This window comes from Misgurnus anguillicaudatus, chromosome 5 (assembly GCF_027580225.2).
Source record: "Misgurnus anguillicaudatus chromosome 5, ASM2758022v2, whole genome shotgun sequence".
Lineage (NCBI taxonomy): Eukaryota > Metazoa > Chordata > Actinopteri > Cypriniformes > Cobitidae > Misgurnus > Misgurnus anguillicaudatus.
The window spans coordinates 26,759,576-26,787,046 of record NC_073341.2 but is presented as its reverse complement, the minus strand read 5'-3'; the positions used below and the strand labels follow the sequence as shown (position 1 = coordinate 26,787,046).

General features: G+C 40.0%; 2 protein-coding genes across 2 annotated transcripts in view; both read left to right on the top strand.

Annotated features, from left to right (window-relative positions):
• The window catches only part of elapor1 (endosome-lysosome associated apoptosis and autophagy regulator 1), a 65,823-nt gene extending 46,571 nt beyond the window's left edge, over positions 1-19,252 (top strand). Inside the window, exons 15-22 of the mRNA XM_055169219.2 lie at positions 15,380-15,553; positions 15,648-15,798; positions 15,893-15,986; positions 16,126-16,227; positions 17,817-17,943; positions 18,028-18,206; positions 18,306-18,471; positions 18,630-19,252. Of these exons, the coding sequence (XP_055025194.2) occupies positions 15,380-15,553; positions 15,648-15,798; positions 15,893-15,986; positions 16,126-16,227; positions 17,817-17,943; positions 18,028-18,206; positions 18,306-18,471; positions 18,630-18,698 (1,062 nt within the window). The 3' untranslated portion in view covers positions 18,699-19,252. The remainder of the gene's footprint in view (positions 1-15,379; positions 15,554-15,647; positions 15,799-15,892; positions 15,987-16,125; positions 16,228-17,816; positions 17,944-18,027; positions 18,207-18,305; positions 18,472-18,629) is intronic.
• A 124-nt stretch (positions 19,253-19,376) lies between these two features.
• Positions 19,377-27,395, top strand: bbof1a (basal body orientation factor 1a). Its single transcript, XM_055169224.2, has 12 exons — positions 19,377-19,517; positions 19,627-19,879; positions 22,329-22,394; positions 22,857-23,000; positions 23,087-23,167; positions 23,392-23,462; positions 23,612-23,756; positions 23,842-24,194; positions 24,287-24,427; positions 25,544-25,648; positions 26,030-26,098; positions 26,889-27,395. The coding sequence occupies exons 1-12, from the start codon at positions 19,486-19,488 to the stop codon at positions 26,977-26,979; spliced, it is 1,551 nt and encodes a 516-aa protein (XP_055025199.2). The 5' UTR covers positions 19,377-19,485; the 3' UTR covers positions 26,980-27,395.
• Positions 27,396-27,471: the final 76 nt, after the last annotated feature.

Below are 27,471 nucleotides of genomic sequence, written 5' to 3'. Positions count from 1 at the left end.
GTCATAAAACGGTGCACACATGTCAGAAGTGGCGAAAATTTACATGTGGCATAGGCGCCAGAAGTGGGCGTGTAAAAATGGCTCGATAGCGCCACCTGCAAAATTTCAAGCGAACAGCCCCCCCGCTACGAAAAATGTACAGATACGAAATTTGGTAGGATCATCTATCACCCCGAGACCTACAAAAAAGTCTCTTGGAGCGAAGCTCTAAACCCCACAGGAGGTCAGCCATTTTGAATTTTTGCCTTGATTTTTGTGCAAATTTGGTCATTTCCAGGCTTCATACTGCAAGAAACTTCTCCTACAGATTTAATCCGATCATCGTCATATTTGGTCGGTCTTATCTAAAGGCCTTTGCGATGCTAAATTGCAGAGATCTTGACTTTTCGTTGGAGGGTGTGTCCGTGGCGGGCTGCCAAATTTCTGCGTTTTCGCCATGAAACAGGAAGTGGCTCTAACTCAGGTATACAATGTCCAATCTGCCCCACGCTTCACATGTTTGATTAGGGTCTTGGCCTGAACACATTTCAATGCCAATATTCAGCTTCAGTCATAGCGCCATCTAGAGGTAGCAGGAAATACCATGTTTTACGCTATGATTTACTGCTCTTAGAGATTTAATCAAATCATCATCATATTTGGTTAGATTGATGTAAAGCCCTCTGCGGTGATAAATTGTGAATATCTTGACTTTTCGTTGAAGGGCGTGTCCGTGGCGGCCTGGCAAAGTGTGATGTTTCGCCATGAAACAGGAAGCTGTTGTAATTCAGACATACATTGTTCGATCTGCCCCAGACTTCACATGTTTGATAAGGCTCTTGGCCTGAACACATTTCAATGCCAATATTCAGCTTCAGTCATAGCACCACCTGCTGCACACAGGCGGTGTGGCACATCAGTTTCCCTTTGAATATCCACCTGTATTTACCCACTTTAATTCATATCCCCCTGGTTCACTGCTTTACTAATGCCATAGGGTAGCGGTGCACATGCGTGCGAGGGCCCTTCCATCGCTGCTTGCAGCTTTAATTAGGGCCCGAGCACCGAGGAGCAGGCCAGAATGGCCTGCACCGTGGGTGCAAAGCCCTATTGTTTTTGCTCCGTTTATTATTATTTTTCTTCTTCTTCTTCTTCTTCTTCTTCTTCTTCTCCGAAATGGATCGCATTTTTGAGGGCCTAAACATACCCGAAAACTCATGAAAATTTACACACGCGTCAGAAGTGGCGAAAATTTACATGTAGTATAGGTGTCAGAAGTGGGCGTATAAAAATGGCTCGATAGCGCCACCTGCAAAATTTCAAGAGAACAGCCCCCCCACTACGAAAACGTACAGATACGAAATTTGGTAGGGTTATCTATGACCCCAAGACCTTCAAAAAAGTCTCTTGGAGCTAAGCTCTAAACCCCACAGGAAGTCAGCCATTTTGAATTTTCTCTGTCATTTTTTGACATTTCCAAGCGTCGTACTTTAACGAACTCCTCCTAGAGATTTTATCAGATCATCATCATATTTGGTCAATCTCATCTAAAGGCCTTTGCGATGTTAAATTGCGGAGCTTTTGACTTTTCGTTGGAGGGTGTGTCCGTGGCGGCCTGACAAAGTTCAGCGTTTTCGCCATGAAACAGGAAGTTGTTATAACTAAGGCATACAATGTCCAATCTGGCACACACTTCAAATGTTTGATAAGAGTCTTGGCCTGAACACATTTCAATGCCAATATTCAGCTTCAGTCCTAGCGCCACCTAGAGGTAGCAGGAAATGCCATGTTTTACGCTGTGATTTACTGCTTTTAGAGATTTAATAAAATCATCATCATATTTGGTCAGACAGATTTTAAGCCCTTTGCGATGATAAATTGCAAAGATCTTGACTTTTCGTTAAAGGGCGTGTCCGTGGCAGCCTGGCAAAGTGTGATGTTTCACCATGAAACAGGAAGCTGTTGTAATTCAGGCATACATTGTTTGATCTACTCCAGACTTCACACGTTTGATAAGGGTCCCGGCCTGAACACGTCAATATAACAATAATCAGGTACCGTCATAGCGCCACCTGCTGCACACAGGCGGTGTGGCACATCAGTTTTCCTTTGAATATTCACCTGTATTTACCCAATTTAATTCATACCCCCCCGGTTTACTGCTTTACTAATGCCATAGGGTGGCGGTGCACATGCGTGCGAGGGCCCTTCCATCGCTGCTTGCAGCTTTAATTATTATTTATTCTTCTTCTTCTCCAAAGTGAATCGCATTTTTGAGGGGCGAAACATGCTCGAAAACTCATGAAATTTTGCACACATGTCAGAAGTGGCGAAAATTTACATGTGGCATAGGCGCCAGAAGTGGGCGTGTAGAAATGACTCGATAGCGCCACCTGCAAAATTTTAAGAGAACAGCCCCCCCGCTACGAAAAACGTACAGATACGAAATTTGGTAGGATCATCTATCACCCCAAGACCTACAAAAAAGTCTCTTGGAGCGAAGCTCTAAACCCAACAGGAAGTCTGCCATTTTGAATTTTTGCCTTGATTTTTGTGCAAATTTGGTCATTTCCAGGCTTCATACTTTAACGAACTCCTCCTACAGATTTAATCCGATCATCGTCATATTTGGTCAATCTCATCTAAAGGCCTTTGCGATAGTAAATTGCGGAGATCTTGACTTTTCGTCTGAGGGTGTGTACGTGGCGGCCTGACAAATTTTGGCATTTTCGCCATGAAACAGGAAGTGGCTCTAACTCAGGCATACAATGTCCAATCTGCCCCACGCTTTATACGTTTGATAAGGGTCTTGGCCTGAACACATTTCATTGCCAATATTCAACTTCACTCATAGCGCCATCTAGAGGTAGGAGGAAATACCATGTTTTACGCTGTGATTTACTGCTCTTAGAGATTTAATCAAATCATCATCATATTTGGTCTGACTGATGTTAAGCCCGTTGCGGTGATAAATTGCAAAGATCTTGACTTTTCGTTGAAGGGCGTGTCCGTGGCGGCCTGGCAAAATGTGATGTTTCACCATGAAACAGGAAACTGTTGTAATTCAGACATACATTGTCCGATCTGCCCCTGACTTCACACATTTGATAAGGGTCCTGGCCTGAACATATCAACATGGCATAATTCAGTATCAGTCGTAGCGCCACCTAGAGGCAGCAGGAAATACCACCTTTTATGCTGTGACTTACTGCTCTTAGAGATTTAACCATATCAACATCATATTTCATCAGTCTAATCTCAAGACCTTGTGTGATGATCAATAGCAACGACCTTGACTTTTCATTAAAGGGCGTGTCCGTTGCGGCCTCGCAAAGTATCGCTAAATGAATCCCATTTTTGACAGCCTAAACAAGCTCAAAAAGTCATGAAACGTTGCACACGTGTCAAAAGTTGCGAATATTTTCATGTGATATAGGCTTCAGAACTTGGGGTGTTAAAATGGCTCTATAGCGCCACCTACAAAAATTCAATAGAGCAGCCCCCCGCTACGTTAATCGCACAGATACGAAATGCGGTAGGATCATGTATCACCCCAAGACCTACAAAAAAGTCTCTTGGAGCAAAGCTCTAAACCCCACAGGAAGTCAGCCATTTTGAATTTTCTCTGTAATTTGAGTGCAAATTTTGCCATTTCTGGTCTTCGTATTTTAACAAACTCCTCCTATAAATTTAATCAGATAATCATCATATTTGGTGAGTGTCATCTAAAGGGCTTTGTAATGCTATATTGCGGAGATCTTGACATTTCAATGGAGGGTGTGTACGTGGCGGCTTGCCAAAATTCTGTGTTTCTCAATGAAACAGGAAGTTGTTCTAACTCAGGTTTAAAATGTCCAATCTGACCCACGCTTCACAAGTTTGATAATTGTCCTTTCCTGAACACATCAACATGGCAATATTCAGTAAAAGTTATAGCGCCACCTGCTGGAAGCAGGAAATGACATTTTTTACACTGTGATGTACTGCTCATTGAAATGTATTCAGATCATCATCATATTTGGTCAATCTGAACTTAGGGACTTCACAATGATAAATTGTGAAGATCTTGACATTTCGTTAAAGGGGCGTGTCCGTGGTGGCCTGTCAAAGTTTGATTTATTGCCATGAGAAAGCTGTTGTAACTCAGACATGCAATGTCCGACCTGTCACAGACATCATACGTTTGACAAGGGTCCTGGCCTCAACACATCAATGTTACAACAATCAATTACAATCATAGCGCCACCTGCTGCATAAAGGAGTAGTGGCATTTCAAAGTTCCTTTGAATATCCACCTATATTTATCCACGGAAATTTCAATCCCCCTGGTTTATTGCTTTACTAAGGCCATAGAGTGGCGGTGCACATGCGTGCGAGGGCCCTTCCATCACTGCTTGCAGTTTTAATTATTTTTTTTTTTTTTATTATTATTTTTATTTTTTTTAACACTTTTGGGCATTTTGGGTGCCTAAACATACTCGAAAACTCTTGAAATTTGGCACAGACGTCAAAGTCGTCCGTCATTGCGAACGGGCAAAGGCTGGAACACGGGCGTGGCACAGGGGCTCTGTAGCGCCCCCTGTAATGCAAAAAAAAACATTGGTGCACAGATCGGGCAAACATGTACGCACATTTACGAAAGTTAGTACACATATAGATCTCATCGACCCGAACAACTTTCGCCCTCTAACATTTTAGCTCCGCCCAACAGGAAGTCCGCCATTTTGGATTGTTTAAAAAATGCATGCGATGAACTTTTGAATACTCCTCCTAGGGGATTCATGCAAATGACACCAAACGTGGTGATCATGATGTCAAGACATTGGACTTGCTAAATTGCGAAGGGATTTTTGATATCTCGAACGGTTCTGCCATGGCGAGGTGACAAAGTCATGGCGAATTTAGAGTAACAGAAAGTGTCTAACACTTAAGCCAAAAAATGTCTTATTGTGATGCCATGCGGGGTGTTTGTTTGTCTTATGATTCCGATCGCATCGATGTGCCTATTGTAAGTCTCGGGTATAGCGCCACCACCAGGCGCCAGGAAGTGTGTCAGTCATGAACTTTTAAATACTTCTCCTAGGGAATTCATACGATTGACACCAAACGTGGTGAAGATGATGCTGAGACATTGGACTTGCTAAATTGCGAAGGGATTTTTGATATCTCGAACGGTGTTGCCATGGCGAGGCGACAAATTTATGGCAAATTCAGAGAAACAGGAAGTGTCCAATATCTAAAGCAAAAAATGTCTTACTGGGATGAAACGCAGTGTGTATGTTCGGCCAAGGATTCCGATCGCATCGATGTGCCTATTGTGAGTCTCGGGTATAGCGCCACCACCAGGCGCCAGGAAGTGTGACAGTCACAAAAGGTGGATTTTTGACAGTTGCATGCGGTGAACTTTTAAATACTCCTCCTAGGATTTTCATGCGATTGACACCAAAAGTGGTCAACATGATGCTGAGACATTGTAGATGATAAATTGCGAAGGGATTTTTGATATCTCGAATGCTGCACCATTGGCAACACGTCAAATTTTACTTTCATTTTCAGCCATATTTAAGCACTTGGAATGCACTTTGGGTGCCTTAACATGCTCGAAAACACTGTGAATTTGGCACAGACCTCAAAGTCATCGGCCATTAGGACCGGGCAAACGCTGGAACACGGGTGTGGCAGTAGGGCTCTGTAGCGCCCCCTATAATGCAAAAAAATTATTGGTGCACAAATCGGGCAAACATGTACACACATGTACGAGAGTTGGTACGTATATAGATCCCATCGACACGAACAACTTTCACAATCAAACCTATTAGCTCCACCCAACAGGAAGTCGGCCATTTTGGATGGTTTCAAAAATGCATACGGTGAACTTTTGAATACTCCTTCTAGGGGATTCATGGGATTGACACCAAACGTGGTGAACATGATGCCGAGACATTGTTCTTGCTAAATTGTGAAGGGATTTTTAATATCTCGAACGGTTCTGTCATGGCGAGGCGACAAATTCATGGCGAAATCAGAGAAACAGGAAGTGTCTAATATCTAAGGCAAAAAATATCTTATTGTGATGCCATGCGGGGTGTTTGTTCGTCTGAAGATTCTGATCGCATCGATGTGCCTATTGTGAGTCTCGGGTATAGCGCCACCACCAGGGGCCAGGAAGTGTTGCAGTCACAAAGGTTGATTTTTTGACAGTTCCATGTGATGTTCTTTTAAATACTCCTCCTAGAATGTTTATGCGATTGACACTAAAAGTGGTCAACATGATGCAGAGACATTGTAGATGCTAAATTGCGAAGGAATTTTTGACATCTCGAACGCTGTTGCCATGGCAACGCTTCAAACTTTACTTTAATTTCAGGCATATTTAAAGGAGCATTTCACCCGTAGAAACATTAATCTTTTTTAAAAGTGTATCATATTTGTAGTCGAAATGTAACATACATTTTGAATTTGGTGCTTATTTGACTGAGAAAAGGAGTGTTTGTAGTCTCACCCCCTCTACAAAGATATAGGACTTCCTTCTTTCAATGATGCAAAATGATGATTTTTACATCATTGAAAGAAGGAAGTGCAACACTGAAATCCATATTTCTCCTGTCTGTGGGGAAGCAGAGGGAATGATGCACGACCATTCAAAAACATGATTTGGTTCCCAACTATACACAGCTTAATGCAAATGGGTAAAGTGTCCCTTTAAGGCTCATGGCGTGCTTAGATTAACTTTAAATTTGGCACACACATGAGAGTTGTCGGCTGTTAAGTGTTGACAGAAAGGTCAGATAAAGGCGCGTCTATTTAGTGGCTCACTAGTGCCCCTGTTTGTCTAAAATGTGGGGTTTCTTTTACCTACAGAACCCAAATTGGTCAGTAGCAACATGAAATAGTCCACTGATATTTACCCACTTGATGCACGTGTCCACCGTGCATTGTTTTCTCGGAGACACCGTGTAGCGGTAAAAAACCGTGCGAGGGCCCGCCATCGCTGCTTGCAGCTATATTTATTTTTATTTTTTTTTTTTTATTTTATTCAACACTTTTGGACATTTTGGGGGCCTTAACATACTCGAAAACTCTTGAAATTTGGCACAGACATCAGAGTCGTCCGTGATCGCCGAAAGCCAAAGGCTGGAACACGGGCGTGGCACGGGGGCTCTGTAGCGCCCCCTGTAATGCAAAAACAAACAGGAGTGCACAGATCGGGCAAACATGTACGCATACTTACGAAAGTTGGTACACATATAGATCTCATCGACCCGAACAACTTTCGCCCTCTAACATTTTAGCTCCGCCCAACAGGAAGTCCGCCATTTTGGATTGTTTAAAAAATGCATGCGGTGAACTTTTGAATACTCCTCCTAGGGGATTCATGCAAATGACACCAAATGTGGTGATCATGATGTCAAGACATTGGACTTGCTAAATTGCGAAGGGATTTTTGATATCTCGAACGGTGTTGCCATGGCGAAGCGGCAAACTCATGGTGAAATCAGAGAAACAGGAAGTGTCTAATATCTAAGGCAAAAAATGTCTTATAGTGATGACACGCGGGGTGTTTGTTCGTCTGAAGATTCCGATCGCATCGATGCCTATTGTAAGTATCGGGTATAGCGCCACCACCAGGCGCCAGGAAGTGTTGCAGTCACAAAGGTTGATTTTTTTGACAGTTCCATGTGATGTTCTTTTAAATACTCGTCCTAGAATGTTTATGCGATTGACACCAAAAGTGGTCAACATGATGCCAAGACATAGTAGATGATAAATTGCGAAGGGATTTTTGATATCTCAAACGTTGTTCCCATGACAACGCGTCAAACTTTACTTTCATTTTAAAGGCATATTTAAGCCCATGCAGTGAACTTTTCAATACTCCTTCTAGGATATTCATGCGATTGACACCAAACGTGGTCAACATGATGCCGAGACATTGGAGATGATAAAAAAGTGAAGGGATTTTTGATATCTCAAACGCTGTTCCCATGGCAACGCGTCAAACTTTTTACTTTCATTTTAAAGGCTTATTTAAGCCTGACAGTCGCATGCAATGTTCTTTTTAATACTCCTTCTAGGGAAATAATGCAATTCACACCAGAAGTTGTCAACATGATGCTGAGACATTGTAGACGCTAAATTGCGAAGGAATTTTTGACATCTCTAACGCTGTTCCCATGGCAACGTGTCAAACTTTACTTTTATGTCAGGCATATTTAAGGCTCTTGGTGTGCTTAGATTAACTTTAAATTTGGCACACACATCAGATTTGTCGGCTGTTAAGTGTTGACAAAAACGTCAGATAAAGGCGTGTCTATTTAGTGGCTCACTAGCGCCCCCGTTTGTCTAAAATTTGGGGTTTCTTTTACCTACAGTACCTAAATGGGTCAGTAGCAGCATGATATTTACCCACTTGATGCACTTGCCCACCGTGCATCGTTTTCTCGGAGGCACCGTGTAGCGGTAAACAAACGTGCGAGGGCCCGCCATCGCTGCTTGCAGCTATATTTTTTAGGGCCCGAGCACCGAGGAGCAGGCCAGAATGGCCTGCACCGAAAGGTGCGAAGCCCTATTGTTTTTGCTCGGATTATTAGGGCCCGAGCACCGAGGAGCAGGCCAGAATGGCCTGCACCGAAAGGTGCGAAGCCCTATTGTTTTTGCTCAAATTTATTATTGTTATTTTTTTTTTTTTTTTTTTTATTTTTTTTAACACTTTTGGGGATTTTGGGTGCCTTAACATACTCGAAAACTCTTGAAATTTGGCACAGACGTCAGAGTCGTCCGTCATTGCAGAAAACCAAAGGCTGGACAGCGGGCGTGGCACAGGGGCTCTGTAGCGCCCCCTGTAATGCAGAAGAAACCATTGATACACAGATCGGGCAAAAATTTACGCACATGTACGAGAATTGGTACGCTTATAGATCTCATCAACCCGAACAACTTTCGCCCTCTAACATTTAAGCTCCGCCCAACAGGAAGTCGGCTATTTTGCATCGTTTAAAAAATGCATGCGGTGAACTTTTAAATACTCCTCCTAGGGGATTCATGCGAATGACACCAAACGTGGTGATCATGATGTCGAGACATTGTACTTGCTAAATTGCGAAGGGATTTTTGATATCTCGAAAGGTCCTGCCATGGCGAGGCGACAAAGTTGTGGCGAAATCAGAGAAACAGGAAGTGTCTTATATCTAAGGCAAAAAAATTCTTATTGTTATGCCAAGCGGGGCGTTTGTTCGTCTGAAGATTCCGATCGCATCGATGTGTCTATTGTGAGTCTCAGGTATAGCGCCACCACCAGGTGCCAGGAAGTGTGTCAGTCATGAACTTTTAAATACTTCTCCTAGGGAATTCATACAATTGACACCAAATGTGGTGAACATGATGCTGAGACATTGGACTTGCTAAATTGCGAAGGGATTTTTGATATCTCGAACGGTGTTGTAATGGCAAGGCGACAAATTTATGGCGAATTCAGAGAAACAGGAAATGTCTAATATCTAAAGCAAAAAATGTCTTATTGGGATGAAACGCAGTGTGTATGTTCGGCCAAGGATTCCGATCGCATCAATGTGCCTATTGTGAGTCTCGGGTATAGCGCCACCAACAGGCACCAAGAAGTGTGGCAGTCACTAAAGGTGGATTTTTTGACAGTTCCATGCAATGTTCTTTTAAATACTCCTCCTAGGATTTTCATGCAATTGACACCAAAAGTAGTCAACATGATGCTGAGCCATTGTAGATGATAAATTGCGAAGGGATTTTTGATATCTCGAATGCTGCTCCCATGGCAACACGTCAAACTTTACTTTCATTTTCAGGGATATTTAAGCACTTGGCATGCACTTTGGGTGCCTTAACATGCTCGAAAACACCGGGAATTTGGCACAGACCTCAAAGTCGTCGGCCATTAGGACTGGGCAAACGCTGGAACACGGGTGTGGCAGTAGGGCTCTGTAGCGCCCCCTGTAATGCAAAAAAAATATTGGTGCACAAATCGGGCAAACATGTACGCACATGTACGAAAGTTGGTACGTATATAGATCTCATCAACCCGAACAACTTTCACAATCAAACCTATTAGCTCCGCCCCACAGGAAGTCGGCCATTTTGGATGGTTTCAAAAATGCATACGGTGAACTTTTGAATACTCCTTCTAGGGGATTCATGGGATTGACACCAAACGTGGTGATCATGATGTCGAGACATTGTACTTGCTAAATTGCGAAGGGATTTTTGATATCTCGAACGGTTCTGCCATGGCGAGGCGACAAATTCATGGCGAAATCAGAGAAACAGGAAGTGTCTAATATCTAAGGTAAAAAATGTCTTTTTATGATGACACACGGGGTGTTTGTTCGTCTGAAGATTCTGATCGCATCGATGTGCCTATTGTGAGTCTCGGGTATAGCGCCACCACCAGGCGCCAGGAAGTGTTGCAGTCACAAAGGTTGATTTTTTTGACAGTTCCATGTGATGTTCTTTTAAATACTTCTCCTAGATTGTTTATGTGATTGACACGAAAAGTGGTCAACATGATGCTGAGACATTGTAGATGCTAAATTGCGAAGGAATTTTTGACATCTCGAACGCTGTTGCCATGGCAACGCTTCAAACTTTACTTTAATTTCAGGCATGTTTAAGGCTCTTTGCATGCTTAGATTAACTTTAAATTTGGCAAACACATGAGAGTTGTCGGCTGTTAAGTGTTGACAAAAAGGTCAGATAAAGGCGTGTCTATTTAGTGGCTCACTAGCGCCCCCGTTTGTCTAAAATGTGGGGTTTCTTTTACCTACAGTACCCAAATTGGTCAGTAGCAACATGAAATAGTCCACTGATATTTACCCACTTGATGCACGTGCCCACTTTGCGTCGTTTTCTCGGAGGCACCGTGTAGCGGTAAAAAAACGTGCGAGGGCCCGCCATTGCTGCTTGCAGCTATATTTATATACTGTGTTCTTTGGGCTATTAAATATTAACTGAGCAATAAATGAAAATTAAAGTTAATTTAAATTTCACATGCTTTTTTTCTATAACACTTTACATAATTATATGCAAATTTGCTAGACAAACACTATAAGAGATATAAGAGCAACAAAACTAATGTTAGGTTATTTATTTCATAACTTTACCAATTCCTGCAAAAATAAAATTAAATAATAAGATAAAATAAAAATTATAATGTCATTGATTTGTGATTATTAATAATATGTTTTGACTTATGATTGTTGTTTGTTAATATACACTTAGTTGGCAGTTTTCTGACGATGGTAAACTAAGGCATTTCTGTCTAAGGCATTTAGGTCATTTTTGTTAAACGTATTTAAAATAGCTGTTGATTCCCCAAAATGATCATACATTTGAAATCTTCTTGAACACTCACATATTTAGAGATGATCGGACCAGATCATTTTTACTTGCTGTATAAAAGCAAAAAACTTGTCTGATGGTGGTCCTGGGGGGGAAAGGTCTTTAGGTCATAAAATGAACAGGACTTTATAGGATCGTAAATATTTTCACTTAATTATACAGAAATTCACCCAATTTGATTTGTGTTAAAGTGTGCAGATGAAGCTGACCAAAAATCAACATTGAGTCTATGTTTGGCTTTTCAACATTGAAAAATAAATGTATTATAAACATTGATTCAATGTTTGGATTTTCAACATTGAGAAAGCAATACATTAGCAACATTGATTCAATATTATTTAACATTGAAATTTCAACCTTGACCATAATGATGATTCTGATGGAATTTCAACATTTAATCAATGTCACCTTGCTATCTGGGTTTGCATCATCTTCAGAAAGACGAGATCTTCCATTGATGGTGCTAATTTGTCATCATCTTTTGTGGACTGAAAGATTTCTGTTGTATTGCTCTTTGTGTGTGTTGTTGTAAATTGTAGTTTCAAAGATGGTGCCAGTGAAGTCAGATGTTCATTGTAATGGCAAAACTTCTCTTTGATTTGTATATTATTTTCACAGGGTTCCGTTTGGCTTGGGCGTCCATTCATGAAAATGCTTGTTTTGAAAGTATTAACTTTGCATGGTTTGTGGGCACCATCTAGACAAACATCTCCTATTACTACCCATCCCAAAGCTAACTTCTGAGCGAAAGGAGCATGTCGAGGACCATTGCGCTGTTCCAATACTTTGTGCACTTCAATGATGTCTCTTCCAAGAAGAAGAAGAATCTCAGCGTCAGGGTCAAGTGGAGGTATCTTATGAGCTACTGATTTCAGGTGAGCATGGTTCCAAGCAGCATCAGGAGTAGGGATTTCAGCTCTGTTGTCGGGAAGTTCATTACACTCAATAAGTGTGGGAAGTGTAAAACTGGCACCGTCATTGATTGATTCTATAATGAAACCCTTTGCTCTGCGTCCTAAGATTTCTGATGTACCTGTACATGTCTTCAGTGTGTAAGGAGATGCATGGTCAATGACATTAAATTTGTCGAAGAAGGTGGATTTTGCTAAAGACTTGTTACTCTGGTCGTCTAGAATAGCATAGGTTTTCAACTTTATTTGAGGATGATCTTTACAATATATATTAACTAGGCAGATCTTGGAGCATGATCTTCCTCTGAAACCATTACCACAGACCTTTGTGCAGCTGGATGTGGCGACAGTTGTTATGGTTTTTTCATCATCCTCCCCGCCATGGTGTATCACAGGTCTGACCGTTTCATTTTTAGACCAGGGCGCTGGACCAGGATGAAGGGCTGCTATGTGTCTTTCACTGTCACATTCTGAACACTGAATGGTTGAGGTACAATTCCTGGCTTGGTGAGATGTTGAAGAGCAGCAGCATAAACATATAGCGTGTTCCCTTAAAAAGGCTTTGCGCTCATCTATGGGTTTTTCCCTAAAGCCTCTGCATTTGTGGAGCGGGTGTGGTTTTTTATGAATTGGACACTGTTTGCTGAAGTCTTCTCCAACCAGCTTAGATTTTACTGTAGGAATTCCATGCTCTACTTCAGTCTTGTGCACAGCAACAGGTAGTCTTTTTTCTCTGAAGGAAAACTTCTGTCCTGTGGGTTGCATTGTGTTTGGCAGATTGAATTTAAAACTGGGGTCATTTCTCATATGAGCCTCATTTCTGATGAAGGTGGAGAAAAATGAGAAGGGAGGAAAGCTGACATTTTGTTCTTGCTTATATCTAGACCCTTGTCGCATCCACTTCTCCTGGAGGGCAAATGGCAGCTTCTCAAGTATAGGGGCAATGCCTCGTGCAGTGTCCAGGTAAGACAAACCAGGTAAGTATCCATCCATTTTGGCAGATTCAATCTCTGACAGTAAATCTGCTAGTTCCCTGAGACACTGTGGGTCCCTATTAGAGATTCTAGGAAAGCAGTCAACTTTATTTAGGAGTGCTGACTCTATAGCTTCTGCAGAGCCGTAGCACTGTTCCAGTCTTTCCCAAATTCTACTGAGCCCGACTGCAGGATAGTTAATATGAACTGATCTTATTCGGCGAGCGTGTTCGGCTGATTCTGGACCAAGCCACTTAGTCAGCAAGTCGAGCTCTTCAGAAGGTTTTAAGTTCAGGTCTTCTATTGCATTTGAGAATGTTGATTTCCATGCCAAGTAATTCTCTGGCTTGTCATCAAACTTTATGAGTCCAGCAGTGAGCAGATCTCTGCGTGCTAAGAACTTGGCTAAATTTAATATCTCTGAGTTTTCAGGTTTTGCAGCATGTGGCTCATTTCCCACATCAGGTGAGTAATTCCTGTTTGAGTTACAGTAATTTGATGGGTGAGTGTAATGAATATTTTCTTCTTTTTCAGGTACTCGAATACTGTCATGTGTGTTCTGTGACTGAAAGAGTGGCTCACTGTATGAATTGACATGCTGAGGTGTTTCTTGAGAATACTGAATAGACTGCCTATGAGATGGAAGAGCATTTTGCTGTTCTCTGTCAGCCGACTGACGTAGTGGTGTATGTTTTGAAGCTTGATGATGCTTGTTTTTGTAAGCATTTTGATCCTGAACATATTCATCAGTCCGCTTAAGTGCATAGAAAGTTGAGCTCTTTTGTTTACATTCATTTTCAGATGACTTTTCTATGTCAGCTCCATCAATGGCTTCATATGCTGTAGCTTCAGCTAAGGCAGCTTCTGCCTCTTTCTCTTGCTGGAGTGCTTCTAATGTAGCCTCTAAGCGTGTCTCTTCTACCTGTAGTTGAGCTTTCTTTACTTTAATTTCAATCTCTCTTTGAGAATATGCTGCTCTCGCTCGGGCAGCTTCAGCTTTGGCTCGAGCCTCTATTGCTATAAGACTGGCTGCTGATCTTCTTGAATGTGTTGATCTTGATGAATTGTGTGAATGTGAACACACTGATCTGGTTGCAAGGCTTATGTTTTCCTTTGATAGCATTTTACTGTAGATTGTTTGAGAAGAAGGAAGATAATTGACTGTTGTTGTAATCACTGTTGAGTATGTCTTTTCACTGTTCTGCCCTCACAATGGCGTCACTCTTCCCAAAGTTAGACAGACAGATAAACTCTTTCCAACACATACGCTTGTGGGAGAATGCTGCTTTATTCCACACCACGATGAATATGTCGAAAAACAGAGTGAAACTACAGAAAGGAGATGTAAATACAATAGAACTACTTAGTTATCTCCAAAAACAACACTAACATGAATTCATAGTATATATTTGTAAAATATCTGAAATTCCACATTACTTAGCTTTATAAATAGTAACTTTAACAAACTGAATAAAAATGAATCACAAACTTACAGACAATGCTTTCTACAGAGGATCACAAAATCAATGCTGCTTCAAGCTCCTTCTGTGTTGTTCTACATTTGATTGATGCAATTAACTGAATTTAACTGTTCATCCTTAACTGTATTTTTTAAAGAAAGCTACTATGTATTAGTATTAAATCAATAGCAAATATTAAAGATTAATGAATGATCCAGAACACCTACCTTTTTTCAATGCATGAACTTTTAATCTTTGTAAAGTGCTTCGTGAATGTGTTAGCATTTAGCCTAGCCCCATTCATTCCTATGGCTACAAACAAAAGTTTTATTTTGTGCCACCATACTTACTCGTGTAACTACTCATGTAACAGTCTTTAAAAAGGGAAAACATGGAAGTGTTTGGTGCCTTCTAAATTCATCCCTGTTTGGAGCCATGGGAATGAGTGGGGCTGGGCTAGATGCTGGCACATTCACAATACGCTGTACAAAGATTAAAAGTGCACGCATTGAATAAAGAAAGGTATGTATTCATTTGTCTAAGTTGAGGTAAGAAATTGAAAATTGAAAAACAATGGTGTTTTCCTTTAAGGGTGACTTTTACTTTATAGAAATAAGACTTTGGTAAGTAGATGCACTCAAAAATTTCATACAGCCACTTCACAAGCATTTATCCTCTGTGTTTTTAGGACCGCACGGCGTGCGTAAGTGATTGTACTTTAGCTTTGCATCATAAAGGAGAGATCCTGCGTTATGATTTCTCTCCACTGGCACGTGTTACAGACTTTCAGAGCAGCCCGAGATTCACCAGTAAAGGGCTGCAATACGTCCACCATTTCAGTGTGGTGCTGTGTGGAGCACAGGTAAGAAGATAAAGACTGAATTATGCATATGCAAAAACATTCACAGATTGTAAACATGAAAGCTTTTCTCATTTTGTATGTGTGTTGTATCTAGGACAGGGGTCTTGCGTCCTGTGTTGACAATGTGACTGAAAGCAGGAGAGAGGTGAAGGGTTACATCTGTCAGTCCATCACAGTGCCTTCTGAAGTCAGAGGTCAAAGTGTTGTGTCCTCTCAACCTTTTAGTATCGGAGACGCTTTAATAGGTAAACGCTACTGCTGCTTTGAAATATTTACAAAACGCTATTATAAAATAACCATTGTATAGTCATTTAATAGTTAATACAGTGTTTTTAATAGGAGTGACTACTGACTCAGAACTGGATGACATTTCATCTTTGGACAGCAGCTTCCCCGCTGAATTTGAATTACCAGATGTCATATTTTACTACAGGTGAAAATACCTGTGTTCAGATAACTATGCTGATGGCTCAATTCATCCCAGTGCTTGGTCATTGATGATTTTTTTAAAGATCTGTCATGTCTCAGTATCTCATTGGTTTGATAGTTCAAGTTATGTTCTGTGTCAACAGATCTAGAGAAACAACACAAGCTTGTAAAAGTGGAAGATCGACCTCTATTAGGCTCCGATGTGATCCGACTGTAACATTAAAAGAACATATTTCCTTTCCAAGGTACTTTGTATAAAGAGTTATCCCCCTTTATCATAAGCAAAATATCAAGGCAGTGTCAATAAGATTGTTGTGAGCTAGACATTAATTTTGAAATCCACATACATATGCAGGTGTAGTCAATATTGTAGAGACAGAGCGCAACGCGTCATTACCCGAAAACCACGCCCACCGGGGAAAACAATCCATCCGTCTCCAGTAGGTTTGCTCGACTTCCCGCGGCGCCGCCAGAACCCACAGGCGGACGACGTTAAAGCGCCGCGAGAGCGAGCCGAAATCACACTTCGTATGATTTCTCGAATCGTTCTCGCGGCACTTTGACGTCGTCTGGCTGTCGGTTCTTGCAGCGCCGCATGAAGTCGAACAAGCGTATTGACTTGGAGAGGCGAAAAGCTGCCTCCTTGTCATTTCTGGCTTATAACAAAAAAACAGAATAATGCCCAAAAGCTGCTGTGTGACTGGATGTACAGCTAACTAGCCCCCCCCCCCAAAAAAATACATTTTTATAAGCTGTCGACCCAAAAAACGAGCATTTAAAGACACAAAAGTGGATACAGGCAACTTTTCATATTACTAATATTATGCGAACTACGCCCACTGGAGGAAAACCTAACTTAAGCCGAAAGTATACTAGGGACGTCCGCGTATGCGCGCCGTCCGCATGACGTCATTTTCGTCATCAAGAGGGTCCGCGGCCGGCCGCGCGGACCGTCCGCGTGCAGCCCAAAATTTGAGACCGCGCGGACAGTGCGCGTACAGTCCGCGTACAACAGCGCATGCGCGTTAAAATATTTAGACAGGACACTCCACTATAAACAATTATACAAAGGAAATAGACAGCATTTTGCACACACACTATCGTTTTTCTTCTTTAACTTTTACTTCTTCCAAGAACAGAAAGCACTGGAGCATGTTTGTTTGATTCCTGTTCTTTGTTGTCTTCTTGTTTGTTCTAAACTGTGTTTGCAATGGTGGATCTGTTACTTTTCTTCACCTATCCTAATGTTTTAATGTACTGTAAATGTCTCCAAATCAGTGCTGTCCTGACAGCCTGTTAGACTAATAATTTGAATAAGAAATCATTTGTATTGCGTATAGTGTCGAACGCGGCCATCCGCGTGTGGCCGCGCGGAGTATACTCGGAAAGCTTCGCGGACGCGTGCGCGCGCGAGCCGGACGCGGACGCGGAAAAAAAGTATACCCGGGCCTTTAGTCGGTGATCCATTTTTGTGTCTTAAAACGCTCGTTTTCTCTGGGGTCGACAGCTTATAAAAACTTTTTTCAGTTTTTTTGGCTTGGTAGCTATCCTGTCACACAGCAGCTTTTGGACATTATTCTGCTTTTTGTTATAAGCCAGAAATGGCAAGAGGCAACCTCACGTAATACAAAGTCAATGGAGACGGTTGGATTGTTCTCCCCGGTGGGCGTGGTTTTCAAATTAGCGCAACTGCGCTCTGTCTCTATTGTATTAGACAGAGATGACATCTAGTGGTGAGAGAGAGAAACTGCACAGTAATGCACAATAATGTCCTCTTCCAACTTAGAAAGAACATAGGATGTTTTTTCATTATCTTTTTTCTATGTGTGTGTAGTAATTGCTCAGAGGGCACCTGTGATGGCTGCTCTTTTCATTTCCTTTGGCGTTCCCAGCATGCCTGTCCTCTCTGCTCTGAGAGGAACTTTAAGGAGATTGAGAGTGCCTGTATCCAAGGAATTCAGGTATACATGACCAAACCACTGAATAAACCTAAATATGAATGAATAAAAAAGTCAATAGTAACCGCTAAAATGTGTGGTTCTCAGAGGACCACCTATGTGTGGCAGCAACCCCTGAGATGTACAGGTGGGGTGGACCTGCCTCCACAGAAGGTCAGTGCCTGTGTGACCCTGGATTTCTGGCTGAAGTTAGGTGTCTCTGTTGGAACCGTGGCTGCAGCATTACTCATTGCCATCAGCTGCTACTTCTGGAAAAGGACACGCAAGTGAGACACTGTAGCTTTCCTATAGCTTAACATGGCACTAGTAAATTGCTTTGGATAAAAGTGCAGAGATTAACAACAGTGCTTGTTTCCTCTCGGTAGACTGCAGTATAAATACTCAAAGCTAATGATGACTGCTGGAGATAAGGAGTGTGAACTCCCAGCTGCAGATAGCTGTGCCATCATGGAGGGAGAAGATGCAGAGGATGATCTCATCTACCTCTCCAAAAAATCTTTCTTCACCAAGATCAAGTCATTTTCAAGAGAGGTGAGCGCGTAAGAAATGCCAACACACAGTGGACATCTAATCATTTATAGTCCTGCAATTAAACAAATACTAACAACAACAACAACTATAATTTTGAATATTTATTATAATATTATTTTAATAACAGTACTTTTATTAAAATGTTTGTTTTTTAACAGAGAACATCAGATGGCTTTGATTCTGTTCCTCTGAAATCCTCCACTACACATGAGATGTATATGGACTAGAACCAGCAGGAAATTTGATAACTCGCTGTAAAGCACTATAACATCATTACTGTTTCCCAAAGTGACTAAGAGAATCTTGACTAATGTTTCAACAATACATCCATAGTCTTGTACTTGTTTCTTCTGGGTCTCCCATGGATTCATCAAAATCAAACACAGACTGATGGCATATTATGATGATTTTAATTTTTTTTAAAGTACAGACATTTCTTACACACCAGTCCTAAATCTTTCTTTTGCATTTTTAATGTTTAGATGTATTATTCACACTAAAGGTCATTGTTTATGCTTAGCAAATGCTAAGCGATGATGATATGACAATCCAAATGTCATTTATGTGTTCTGTAATTTTTTATCTTTATTTGGTGAATGTATTGTTACTCACTGTATTTGAAATCTAAGTGTTTTTTTAATGTTTTCCCTTTAATGTGTTTTTGCTTTTTATGAATTATTCAACATTTCACATGTTGTCTTTTATGTTGTGTGGTCCTTTTCTCACAATGTATATATGTCTCTTTATCGTTTTATATGTTTATTGGTTTGAAAACCTTGTTTTGTTATCTTACAGAATATACACTTGTCTTAAAACTTCTGTTTATTGTTTATTAAACCCTGATATGAAACTACTTAATAGACAAGTAATATCAAAAAGACTGATATCTCATACATTATAAAGTAACATCACAACTATTGGCTCCGACATGGACCGTTTCCATAGTAACTGTAAACAAAATGTCATTGAAACTATGAGGCCGTGCAGGTCCAATATCAACTAAGTAAAAAAAAAATGTCGAAGAGAAAGGGAAACAAGGGGAAAGGGTGAGGATGAACAATATCATTCTGCATTCAAAATCTATATATCTCAATATCTGATGATTTAGAGTCTTATTTATAGCATGCATTCACAAATATTTTTACGTATTGACAGAAAAGGTAAGAAAGAAGGCAAGCATGAGTCTAAAGTCGACAAGGAGTCAGAGATGGAAAAATTTAAAAGAAACGCTGAATTATGGGAGGCGAAGTTGAATATCACGGAAATATCGCTTGTGGAGTATCGCGAGGCTGCTCGCACGCTCGCCAGAGCCAACGAGGAGCTCACGACTCAGCAATACAGAACAGAAAAAGACACGCAGGATATTATTTCTTTTCTGAAGAAAACAGATCAAGAAAAGAGAGGAATGGTGTGTGTGCAATTGTTAAGTGATGTCTGCTAACTTTTCATTGTCATAGGCTGATATTTACTGATAGCTACATACAACAATGGAAAAACATGGACGTGATGTTTCATAAAACTGTTTTTTAAAGGTGCCGTAGAATGTAAAATAGCGTGCAAAGCTTTTAACATTGTTTCTAATGGAAGCGTAGGGTTTATCGAAAAAGCTAGCAGCTTCAGTTTTTTCGCGCTGAGCGCCGAGAGTTGAAAAATATTCAACTTTGGGTGAAAAGCTCAGCTCGTCAATAGCCTTTTTCATGCAGAAATTTTGGTTAATTACCATGCATTTACCAGAATGAATTTCCCAGTGAATACAAAAATGTGCTGTTCACACATGCAGTGTCGTTCAGTCTTTTTGCCAGTAAGACATCATTCACACATCAGTATCAAAATACCGGTAAATTCTGTAAGAAAGCGGAAGTTACCTGTGGCGCAAGGTATTTGTAAACAGTGGCGGGTTATGCATTCATATCCCCGATCCGTATTTTGTTGTTTTCACATTTGTGGCAAATGCTGACAGTCGTGAAGTTGCTCATGACCAAACAACATTGCATTAGGCGACGTCAAACGGAACCTGCATCTTAAACAACAGTACTGTTTGAACATTTAGATTCACAGAGGGTGTAAGGACATCGTCCATTTTGGCAAATAGATCGTAAGCTTTTGGTGAAGAGATGTGGATATTTACTTGAGGTGTGCTAGACTTTTAAGCAATGTGCTGTTTACTTAGTAAACAGTGCAGGGGTAAATGCGTCATCTGTATCAAACATTATGATTGTCCCGAAGCTATCAGTGTGGTCTGACGTTGTCTGTTCTAAATGTAAATTAGTAAATTACTGGTAATCTTACAACCCTTTCTTACGCTGAGTCAATCGGTTTCCATTCAAGTCAATGTGTGTATTTCCACTGACTGCGTTCCGAATCCGTCACAGCTCCGGCCATCCGCAGCCCTCCGGAACAAATACGCAGACCTTCTATTTTTGATGGATGCCGGACAGCTCCGCAGGGCGGAGCCATGACTATATCGCGTGATCATACCTGAATTCGCGAGATCTCGTGTCATGATCTGGGCTGGTCCAGCAAAACGTCATAATTTAACGTCATAATGGGCGGAGCCAGAACTAGATATCACGCGATCATCACGTAAATTTGCAAGACCTCATGGGTCATCGTCACTTCAGCACGCAGCCGCTCTGCAACAAATTCGGAACTGGTGGGTATTGGGGGGACGGCGGAGTGTGGAGCCGTAACGTTCATTCGGCATCTGCGGTGCTTTTTCACACACATAAAACAGCTTCGGTGTGCACGCCCCTTAAAACTGTATTTAAAGCGTAACTAAACCCCTGGTCAGAGCCTGACTCCACCCACTGGCAATATTTGAAAAATGCAAGAAAAGTAGGCAGATCCCAACAGAGATAGAGGGGATGACCTAAGCTTGTACCAAGTGTGTGATGAGATCTTAACAAGGGCGTGGTAAGCTTGAAACTGCTTACGTCACGAGTCATTTTTTGGACCCAACATCCAATAGGAAATTGCAACTGCAGTTGCCACCGTTCAACCTGAAGAGGGCAGCACTCAGACGTTTTTACACCATATATTGTAGTATTGAAACACTTTATATCCAAATGTCCAAAAACTTACTAAAATCACTGAACAGCAGTAATAAACCATCATTCTTACAGATCAGTAACTAAAAAAAGTTGGATTAGGGTTTAGTTACTCTTTAACTAGGCATAGATGAATAATCTGAGCTTTGTACATGGTAATAACATGTTGTGAGCCTCAAACGCTTATGTAAAACTCGTGCATGCAAAAGACAGCTGAAAATCTCAACATAACACAGACTGTAACATTACAGTCGAGATGTACGTCCCAACATTAAATTACACATTCAACTAAGTACAATGTTGTTACAATGCTAAAAGCAAAGTTGTTGTGACTGCTAAGTTTGCGCTATATGCTAGTTAATATTATATGCTAGTGTTTAGGCTGAAGTTCTACTATTGACTTTACAGTCCATACCGAAAAAAAAAACGTACCACTAAGAAACGTCCATTAACAATCTCCAAACAATTGATTATTCCTTAAATTCCTTATCTTTGTCTGATACAGGCTCAAACATAAGGTCGGTTTGCACACACTGACAAACAGCCAATCACAGTAGAGCTCAACATTTTTATTCATGACCCTTCCAAATAAGGTAATAATACACCATTTCATTCTAAGGGCAAATCCTAAGGTTCTAAGTGGACATGTAAAACCATCTCTGGATAATTTTTTCACTCAATAAAGCCACATACCTTCTGTAAATATCAGAGAACAATTAAACATATTATTTCAATGCATTCTTTGGCACCTTTAAAGCTCATTCATTTTGCATATTCATAAAATGTATGTATACCTGTCTGTGTCCCAAGATTGCTGCATTAGAAGAGCAACTGAAAAACGATAGAGAAAAAGCCTCAAATGAAAGAGATTCCTTGGTAAGCAATTTTTACAGTAAATTACTGCTTTGTTGAATTCTGACACCATACCTGTAAACCCTTTAAAGCAACACCAAAGAGTTTTTTTTACCTTAAAATAAAGTTTCCAAAAAAGTTTCAGTGGTTCATCCACTCAAAACAGGGTGAACGGCACTTTCACATTCGCTTTGCAGCCCTCTATTGGCCAAAACCGCACTAAAAAAGTTTCCAACCGTCGGGTAGTGGTCCTGTAGTTCGAGTGAAAACTACAAAAACTTGCTTTACGGCAGACCTACAATCCAATCAGAGCAGTTGCAGTATTTACGACAGTGGTAATGAACAATTACACTTCTAACCTGTAGGGGGAGCAAAGAGCAATAAGTCTTCAGTGTTGCTTTAATGGGAAATCTGTATGTTGAATGTATCTGCATTGCTGTTATCATAAGTTTCACTTCATGAGTTTACATTGACTGGCTTTTGCAGATCGCTGAATGTATGCAGAAGATGGATAGAGTAGAAGAGAAGTTTAGACAGAGGTCAAGTGACTTCCAGAGGATTCCTGAAGAGATCAAAACCATCAAGCATTTCAACAAAATAAAGGCTCATCTAGAAGAAGAACTGATCAATGTACTGCACCATTTATAAAATATAAATCACATAAGCGAAGCAGGATGAATCAAATATGAAAAATTAAGTGTTTTTTATTCTCACAGATGAGAGAAAGACTGCGCATTGCTAACCGTGAACACAGCAATAGTCAGATGAGATCTCAGTACAAGTACCATACTGCAAGGGTGAGAAAACCCAACCATGACCTATTTAATGTATATCCATCAGTAGGAAAATACTGTAGCAAATTGCATTTTTAATACAATTTTAATTTTGCATTTTTTAATTAATCTAATATTTTTAGCCTAAACATTAATCGACAGTACTACAGTGTATATTTTTTTTTAAATATAAGCATATGTGCCATTAAAATACACCTTAAATCAGTCAGCTATATTTGCTTCTATAGATTCACCTTGATAAGGAGGCAGAGCAAAAAATCGCTCAGCTGGCAGAGCTATCACATCATGAAGCCACAGTGTAACTTCTTTAATAAATGATTTAGTCATTCATTACATTCCAGTTGCTAACAATTTGTGCACATGACAAAGATTTGTATACGCATATGATTTTGTTTGTTAGTGTATCTTGCATGCACGATTCAAATCAGCTTTGGTGGCTCCCAACAGGCAGCTGGATGCAGCTTCACATATTGTGAGCAAGGAAAACATGCGATTGAAAGAAGCACTGAGTTATCACGTAAAAGAGGCTGAGGAACTGAAGAGGACAAATGTAGCTTTAACAGAGAAGAACTCATCCCTTGCTCTACAGAAGGTGCACATACACATAGCACAGACAGTATCTGTTTTTTAACACCAGCCCAATAATGTATACTGATTGTCCAACTCATTGTTTGTAGGAGACAAATGAACTGATGAGAAAGGAATGTGAATCGCAGGTGAGAGCCCAACAGAATAACATCTCTGAGCTGAAGGCTAAACTGGACACACTTGAGCAAGCTCTGAGCATCATGGCAGGGGAGTTTGAGCAGGAGAAGGAAAAAGTTGAACGTCGTGCTGTGGTCAGAATACAGGCAGACAGCAGAAACCTTAAGAGGCTGGAAATGCTTTTAGCTGCTCGTGAAAATGAGCTGGTGCAAGTGAAACGTCTAGCACAGAGCATTATTGAACAGCGCAAAGAACTCGAGCTCTTCTTTCATGAAGCTCTCGACCACGTGAGGCAGGAAATAAGAACGCAACAACAGCATTACAGGTTAGCTCTAGTTATGCAAACTAACCAGATTGAATTTAGCTTATAATGGGACATGAGGTAATCTTAATTTAAACTTAATCTTGTGTGTGCAGACAAAAGGCTCTGAAGGCCTATCGCTGGAGAATGAACGAGGCTCGATGTGGAAGGTTGGAGTATCCTCGCATACGGACCTTCACTAATGTCCCACACAGCACCAACGATGTTCACACTGACCTAGAAGAGGCGGAGAAATGGTGTGCATGTTTTTTAAATGTATCTCTAATCTAGATCGTAGATCGTGATAACAAAAAGACATTTTAATGCCTGGGTGATTCTCACGAAAACTTGGTTTTAAAAATGTCAAGCATGAAAATGTAAATATTGCTTAAATTTACTTTTTTTCCCACCACACATTGAAAAACAAAGTCTGGAGAAAATGGGAACATTAATTTAAAACCTTTTACTTATCATTTAACACTTTTTGTAACATAATTAAAAAAATTTGTCCTAAAAAATCTCATTACCGCAACAGTCAGAAAACATCAACACTGACATATTTTCAAAATGACATGACAAACCTGAAAGAACATAATTTGAAGATTCTGCACATGCATTTAAAATCAAAGTATTATGCTTCTATTAATTAAATTAACATTTAATAAGCATCTGTTGCGGTAATGATAATCAAAATGTCGTGTAAGCATTCTGACAAGACAATATTTCAAATTAACTGTAAAAAAATGATCTTACCTGGTAGCCATCTTGAAGTAACTGGTCCATGTGCTTGGTCACTCAAAATCAAACTTCATTAAAATTCTGTATGTGTGCTTAAACTGTTCTCAAAAAGTGTTGCGGAGGATGAGAACATCAGGCATGGACACATCATTTTCCTAATTTTTCTTCATTATTATTATACATGAATATTCAGTAAATATTTTTTCTGTCATCTAAAGTAGTCTAGCAAAACATCCATTTATTTTTTTTCTTAATATTTTTGTGTTAATTTGATTAAATTACAACATAACGCATGTTCAAACACAGGCGGACACATTGCGGTAATGAGAATTTCAGCAGAAAATGAGATAAAATTTACAATTATAAATTCTTATGTTGAAATCACACATTGTGCAACGTAGAACACAGTATTGTGTTAATTCTGATGCTTTTTAATGTTACTATATTACACATTTTAAAGCTAAAATCATTAGTGCCGTGGTGTTTCAATGGTTTCGTGAGAATCACCCGCCTGCTTTTTGTCCACTTTTTAGAGTGCACTAAAATATAAATTATTTGAAGCTAATAAACATAGAGTAAAAGCTAAAAATGTCTTAGGATTTGGCCTTTAGAGCTAACAACACTGTCATTTTTAGGAGTCATTTGAAAAGTTCTGGTGTGGACATTTCGGATCTGACCTGGGAGCAGAAAGAGAAACTGCTCAAGCTGCTGTTTGCTAAATTAAATGGGCAAAAAATAAGGTATGATATTACATTCATCTTGCTTTAGAAATCAAATACTAAAGAACCGTAGAATAATATGCACTTTAAGATGCTTTGGATAAAAGTGCCTGCCAAATGTGCAAATATAACACAGTTCTCTGGATTTATTTACACTGCACATATTCAGAATCAGGTTGCCAAATACTCAATGGTAATTTTTACATAATATGACACTTATTTATGCATTTGGCAGGCAGTTTAATTGAACAGCAGATTTAAGCTATACACATTCTATCAGTATGTGTGTCCCCTGGGGACATAGCTGCTGGCTATGTAGCAACAGATAAAACAGTGCTATGTGGCAGTACTCTATACAGTTTGTTACTGTTAATTTTATTGTTTTTTTTCTGCTGCTGACAGAAAGCCATCTCAGCTCCCAGCTCTACCAACTTCCTTATCTGAGAGGGTCCAGGTTAACAGTGATGCGGGGTAAGGCCGCACCCAATGAGAAATAAATATCTTTAAAAAAAAAAAATTCCTGTTTCATGTTTTTGCATATAGATAATTCAGGTTACAATATTATGAGCTGTGACCCTGTCTGTGAACTCCAGGGTAAAGTCTCATAATCTGATTTTGATTTCACTTATTGATTTCAATCTTTGACATGGCCTTACTCAGTCAATTTTTGACCCTTATAAGTCCCTTGGGGTCATTTTGACCCCAAGCCACTTTTCTGTAGTTAAAAAAATGGTTCCCTTCATCTCAGTGGAATATGATGTTGTGACTTTCTAGATTATCAATATTCATATGAATAAACTGGGCTTGATTCGGTTGTTCTGAAGATGATTAGTGATAAATCTTGCTGCTTCTTAAAGCAGCTTTGGTTGCAAACTTAAGGGTTGAAACCAAGCACATTGCGAGTAGGCCTGATATTAACATAATTGTCTCTTTCTGCGTTTTCGCCGGAAGTTACGACGGCCGTAGATGTTAATTTTCTTGGTACAGCGTGGTAGCAGCGTGGTAGCATGCGTGCATCAAAAACTACAAAAAATTCTACTATTTGAAATAATATTTATTTTTAATGTCCTTTCTAATGTTTATATATACATAAATTCACAAAATGTGAAGTAGTGATGTGAGCAGTTGGCCATATCCAGTGAAATGAACGGGTCTCTATGGGCCTCTGCTTACAAGCAGGGTCACATACTGTTTATACTGCTTTTTTATTATCTTTTAATATGTTTTTAATCCTATTAGTCATTTAATGTGTCTTTTACAGGTTTACTAAGGATAAGCAAAGCCTGACTTTTATAACCCAGATGCCAACGGCAAATGGGACTTCTGACCCCTGTGTCCTACCAGCCATTTAAGGAACCTCACTGTATAACCTCATACAGTATTATACTCAGATATCACACCTGAAAATATGTTTTGCTACAAATGGACAAATGATTCTGTATCCTGTTTCATCCTTCCTGTAAAGAATTATAATATATATAATAAAATAAATGCATAAAGATAAAATATACTCTAAAACATAAAAGTGTTATTAATGCCATGAAAAAGATTTTGTTTCCCCAAAAAAGCCTGTCAGAGCAAGATTGTGAAAATAAACATTTCTTACTTTTTTATATTCTATTTTCCAATACAAAGAATCTTTTGTGTACAGAAATTAAGTACATTTGAGCAATTTTGTGTAGTGAGAGTGAAGTGAATCTGTATTTAAAGATATCTTGAATCTTCTGTTATGTACAAAAAAAATAAAGTTATGAAACTAATAAATGTATGTCTTTTGATCGTGTTGTTCATCATCGTACCACACTTTGTGCTGTGTATTTAAATGATCTGACGTACAGGGGGCG

What these genes read in the sequence shown, in the direction of transcription:
- bbof1a (XM_055169224.2), top strand. Translation starts at nt 19,486, where the DNA reads ATGTCGAAGAGAAAGGGAAACAAGGGGAAAGG. An exon ending in ACAAGTACCATACTGCAAGG is followed by an intron (nt 23,168 to 23,391) that starts GTGAGAAAACCC and finishes TTGCTTCTATAG; the next exon opens with ATTCACCTTGATAAGGAGGC. An exon ending in TTAAATGGGCAAAAAATAAG is followed by an intron (nt 25,649 to 26,029) that starts GTATGATATTAC and finishes TGCTGCTGACAG; the next exon opens with AAAGCCATCTCAGCTCCCAG.